This window comes from Rhinolophus sinicus, chromosome 1 (assembly GCF_057876585.1).
Source record: "Rhinolophus sinicus isolate RSI-liver-muscle chromosome 1, RSI-T2T, whole genome shotgun sequence".
Lineage (NCBI taxonomy): Eukaryota > Metazoa > Chordata > Mammalia > Chiroptera > Rhinolophidae > Rhinolophus > Rhinolophus sinicus.
In genome coordinates, this window is record NC_142501.1 from 34,386,575 (window position 1) to 34,392,574 (window position 6,000).

At 37.1% G+C, this 6,000-nt stretch overlaps 1 protein-coding gene across 1 annotated transcript in view; it reads left to right on the top strand.

Moving 5' to 3' along the window:
* The window catches only part of AEBP2 (AE binding protein 2), a 66,869-nt gene extending 61,577 nt beyond the window's left edge, over window positions 1-5,292 (top strand). The window contains exon 9 of the mRNA XM_019714646.3: window positions 3,012-5,292. Within this exon, the coding sequence (XP_019570205.2) occupies window positions 3,012-3,015 (4 nt within the window). The 3' untranslated portion in view covers window positions 3,016-5,292. The remainder of the gene's footprint in view (window positions 1-3,011) is intronic.
* The last annotated feature ends 708 nt before the right edge of the window (window positions 5,293-6,000 follow it).

Sequence of the window (6,000 nt, forward strand, 5' to 3'; positions counted from 1 at the left end):
AATCTTAGAGCATCTGCACAGTGCAAGGCATTGCTCTAGATTCTGGGGATTCAACAGTGAACAAAGTAAACATTCTTGATCTTATGGAACTTAAAAGTGTGTGGATGGGAGATGACAGGCAGTATGCAAATGAATAAACTATAGTGGGTCTTGTGTGAATGCTGTGAAGAAAAAATGGGGGAAGGAATAGGGAGAGAATTTGCGATGCAATTTAAGTAGGGTAGGTGGTAAGGCCTTATTGATCAAGTGACATTTGGGCAAAGCCCTGAAGGAGCTGAGTGAGAAGTCATGTAAGTTACCTGAAGGAAGAGCATTCCTGGCAGAAAGGACAAGTACAAAACCCTTGAGGCAAGATCATTTATTCAAATGTGTGTTGGGTTCTTACACTTTCCCAGCATGACCCCAGGTTTTGGTGACGCTGCATTGAACAAAACATTTTTTAAAACCCCAACTTCTCAGAGCTTGTATTTTATCATGCTTGGTGTGTCATAGGGCTGGGGTTGATGTGATAGGACTTTACCTTTAAGGAGATGGGAAGCCATTGGAGGGTTTTGAGCAGAGAAAAGTTGTGATCTGAATTATGTTTCTAAAGGATCGTTTTGATGACTGAAGAATTGACTGTAAGTGAGCGAAGGCAGAGACAGGAAGAACAGTTAAAAGGCTATTAAAATAAACAGTGGCTGGAACCAGAATGGATGGTGGTAAAGAGTTGGAACTTGGGTATTTGAAGGTAGGTTGCTGAGAGTTTTGGGATGTGGTATGAGAGAGTCAAGAACGACCCCAGGTTTTTTGTTATAAACTAATAGTGTAGAACTGCCATCCCAGTAGTGATGGGAGAGGCTGCAATTTGGAGACTGTTTGGGAGGGGTGAATTAAGCTTTGAATGGTTTATATTTAGGATGCTTATTAGACATCCAAATGGAAGTGTCATGAGTCAGGAAGGAATTTATGGTGGAAATGATTTAAAGTAGAAGCCTGCGAATACAGTTTGCATACTTTGAAATCTAGGTTAAGTTGTTACACATTGTCATAAAGACCAGTTTGTCATTTCACCTCCAGTGAATTGTTCATAAACTTCCTCTTGAGTCTGGGCTTGAACAAAAGCAGAACCCTGGGTACCTTTTTAACAAGCAGCAGTAATTCAACCTAAGACATAGTAGACACATTTTTTGCTAGGTTTACCAAGTGCCAAGTGGTGGTAAAGAATGATGAATGGTTTGAGTTACTTGTTATCAAATATTTAGGAACAGAAAGGTAACTGTTTATTCTTTATATCTTGTGTACCAAATACCACTTTAGATCTTTTTTGCAATAATGTGAGATAAGGGGGCTTTAACATGAATCACTTGGAGTAATACCATGTTTCCCCCAAAATAATACCTTGCCAGACAATCAGCTCTAATGGGTCTTTTGGAGCAAAAATCCCATCCACACACTTTTAAGTTCCATAAGATCAAGTCCAGGATGCTGTTCTGCCTTGCACTCCAGAGGGGAAATTAAGAAAAGGAATAAGTCATAATATTGGAAGAAGATGTTTAAATTTTACTGAAAAATAATTTTCCAAGATTTGAAAATGCTACAATGCATTACTGGGGAAATTAATATATTTTCTTACAGTTCTTAATCAAATATATTATTTATTAAATATATTCACACCTGCTTTCCAGTGTGAGGTAGCTAAGACAAGTATCCTTTTTAGTGCTGTGTTGCTCTGATTGTACCATTACATTTTTTAAAATTGGATGTAAAAAAGTACTGGAGTAATGCAGAGTACAATACGTGACCCATTTTAACTTTGTGAGAGGTAAAACATCAAAAATGCCTTTAAAGCGCTTAAAAATGAACTTGCTTTTATGGAGTGTGATATTCAAACGGGCAGGTAAAGTCCTGCCTAGATTTATTTCTATATGGTGAAAAATAGCCTCATTAACATGGAACTGAGCCAAATATTTGGGTTTTTTTCTCCAGCATTATGCCTTCTTTTGTGACATTGTGCGAATCACTTAGGAAGTTAGTAACATAGGGCATATTTCCTGAAATACAGACTAATACATAACGTGTGTCCCCGAAAATAAGACCTCGCAGGACAATCAGCTCTAATGCATCTTTTGGAGCAAAAATTAGTATAAGACCCAGTCTTATTTTAATATAAGACCTGGTCTAATAATGTAATGTAATATAATATAATATATATTAAAATATAATACATGGTCTTATTTTAATATAAGACCTGGCCTTATATAACATAATATCTAATATAAGACCGGGTCTTACATTAATTTTTGCTTCAAAAGACACATTAGAGCTGATGGTCCGGCTAGGTCTTATTTTCAGGGAAACACGGTAGTATAGAGAGGTTAGTTGATATTTATAGATTAAAAGGAAATTTGAACATAAGACAGTCTAAGCAGATTTAGTAAATACCAAATAATTGAAATTTTATCTTTGCCAGAAAAAAAAGCTGGGGGAGGAAAATACAGAAGTGAATTATAATGAGCAACAAATATGTATGCAGTAGGCATTTTCTGTGGCTGGGAATATGGGCTAGCAGGTCTGCCTTCGATGCCATCTGATGAAGATTGGAGGTTGAAGTACTTTTAGAAGGCACTTTCTAGGGTCATTTCATCCACCCCTTGGAGAAGATATTAAACTGGTTTGGTCTCTTCCCCCCCCCCATTTGTTTCAGAAGGTTTCATACTATTATAAAGTATGAAGCAAGGTAATATTTTTTAAAAATAATAATTATAAGATAGGGAAAAATATTTAAGATACAGCTGGGATTATGTCCACAAAATGCATATTCTGAAATTTTATAAATTTACTAGAGATTCTCCATAAACTTGTTAGATCTAAACTAGTGGAAAGAGGAAGTTGCAAGATTAATAGTGTTTGTAACTCGGCTATTAAGCGTTTAGAATTAGCAGGATAGAGGACTAGGTGAATTTGCAATGCTTTACATTTAATCCTTACAGTTAACATGAAATATGGATTTCACTATTTTTGTTTTACAGATGAGGTACTCAGGTAACTTTCCCAAGACTATACAGCCAGCAAGTTGCCGAGCCTGGAGTTTGAACCATTTCTGCCTGATTATAAACCCAGAGATCTTACTACTGTGCCTTTTTGATAAGTGGTTAATTATTTGAATGTATTTTGCCCACTGTGTTAAAAGAATAAGCATTTCTGAAAGAAAGCATCTTAAATTAGTGTCAAGGAAATCTTAACCAAGTTTTACTCATCTTTCTTCTTGTCTGCGTCCAAGCTGTTTCCACTTATTAATGCAACTCTGCTTAGTGATTGAAATTACTTTTAATTTATGACAAACAGCAAGGTAAATATGGTACAAAACCATTGGAAGTACACTTTCTTCACTTATTCCTTCTATAATGCTCTTCCTTTCTTTATGCAGATCTGAGTTTCTGACCTATATCATTTCCTTTTCTCTGAAGAACTATTCTTAGTATTTCCTTACCGGCAATAAAAGCCCTCAATTTTTATTTGTCTGTGAAAGTGATTCTCCTTCACTGCTGAAGGATGATTTCATAGAATTCTAGGTTGGTGTTTTGTTTTTTTTTCTTTAAACACTTTAAATATTTCACTTCACTTTCTCTGATTGCATGTTTTCTGAGATATTTGCTGTTATTTTTATCTTTGCTCTATAGATAAGGTATTTTTTTCCCCTCTGGCATTTTTCAAGATTTTTTCTGTATCTTTTGATTTTCTGCAGGTTGAATATGATATGCTTAGGTGTAGATTTTTTGGGCATTTATCTTTGTTCTTTGAGCTTTCTGTATCTGTGGTTTGCTATCTGAGATTAATTTGGGGGATTTCTGTCTTTATTGCTTCAAATGTTTCTTCTGTTCCTTCTTCTGGTACTCCTATTACACATGTGTTAAACCTTTGTAGTTGTCACACAGTTCTTGGATATTCTGTTCTTTTTTTTTTTTAAGTCTGTTTTTCTCTTTGCTTTTTAGTTTTGGAAGTCTCTATTGATACATTCCCAAGTTCACAGATGCTTTCCTCAACTGTGTCCAGTCTACTAATGAGGCCATCAAAGTCATTCTTCATTATTTCTATGACAGTTTTTGATTTCTAGCACTTCTTTTTGATTCTTTTAATTTTCATCTCTCTGCTTACATTACCCATCTGCTCTTGAATGTTGTCTACTTTTTCCATGAGCCTATTAATATTTATTGTAGCATATTGATATTAACTTTTAAATCCCAGGCTTGATAATTCCACATGCCTGCCGTATCTGAGTTTGATTTTCATGCTTGCTATGTCTCTTTAAAATGTGCTTTTTGCATTTTAATATCCATGGAGTAAATATTTGTTGAAAATGGGATATGATGTACCTGGTAAAAAGAACTGTGGTAATTTTTTTCAACATGCATTTAGTGATAAGGCAGTGAGGTATGAGGGAGGTAGGAGCAGCTTTCTGTAGTCCCATGGTTAGGTGAGCCTGTGCCCCTGGGCGGTGACCTTCTCGAGTGCCTCTCAGTCTTTTCCTTACTTAGGTGGGGCAGGATGGCTAGAGAAGTCTGTAGTTGGGTATTTTCCTTGTCCCATCTGAAGGACTTCTCCCAGGTCACTTAGATTCTGATAAAACTCCAATAGGGTTAGTCTCTGGTGAAATAGTTTCCTTAGAGTGCAGGCCTTGTTAAAAATTGCAGAATGCTTTGCGTGACTTTCAAAATGGCTACTTTCCCCTGGTCCTGCCAAAAGTAGAAGACTTTTCTCTGTCTTCACTATGAGAATCTGGTAGGACTCCTGGAGATAAAACTCACAAAAGTGGAGGTGGGGCCAGGAGTAGGTCCCCTTGGAGTTTTTTTAACTCTCAAACTTGTCCACACTGAGTCTCCAGCAGTTCACTAGTTACAGCTTTCCTACCTCAATACTGGTTCCCATGGAGGTCTCTGCTCCAGTAAGTGTGATTCTTTGTATCCACCTCTTTGTGTCTCTAGTTTTGGGGGCTGTGGTTTGCCCTGTGACCTCAATTCTCTGATGGACCTAAGAAAAGTTGTTAATTTACAATTGAGCTTTCTACTTGTTAGGACAGAGTGATGATGTCCAAACTCTTTACATTCCAGACCAGAAACAGAAGTTCAAACCATTAGAAATAAATAGCTGCTATCAATTCATCCCACTGCTCTGGCTGCAATACTGTAAATGAGAGTTAAGCATTTATAAGGAATCAGGGATGTATTTACAGACTGTATGTTATGTAATTTATATCTTAACATTAAGCAATCTCAGACAAAATTAAAGTACAGTATTTCTGTTTTTATGATTTTTAAGTTCTGGTTTTCCTCTACTTCACCCGATTCAAAGGAAAAGGAAGAATCAAATGGGAAAAAATGAGGGATCAAATGAAGATTGAGAAAATGTATTAACTCAATATTTCTTGACTTCCCACTATGTGCAGCATTCAGGGGATACAGGAATGAGTGAAACAAAAGATGCTGTCCTCATGGAACTTACATTCTAGTGGGGAGGTGAGGGATAAGACAATAAACATATATGTGTAGTTAGTGATAAAGGCCATGAAGAAAAATAAAGCAGAGTAAGGAGCTAGAGAACTGTAGGGCACTATTTTAGTGAGCACAGTCTGGGAAGTTCTCTCTGGGGTGGTAATATTTTTGCAGAGAGACCTGAGTAACATGAGAGGGAGCAAGGCATGTGGATAAGTGGGAGAAACATATTCCGGGAAGATGGTGTAAGTATGAGGGCCTGAGGTGTGTGTAGGCTTGGCCTGCTGCAGAAATAGAAAGCCAGCCGTCCAGTGAGTGAGGGGCGACTAGAGACACATCATAAGCGCACGGACAAGCACACTTTGTTCTGTAAAAGTAGTAATATTTTGGTGGGTGGGGTTGGCTTCAGGGTCTCTATCACAACTACTTAATCTCTGCCATTGTAGCGGGAAAGTAGCCAGAGATATTGGGTAGCCAAATGGTATGGCTGTGTTCTGGAAAACTTTTTTACAAAAACAGACAGTAGACT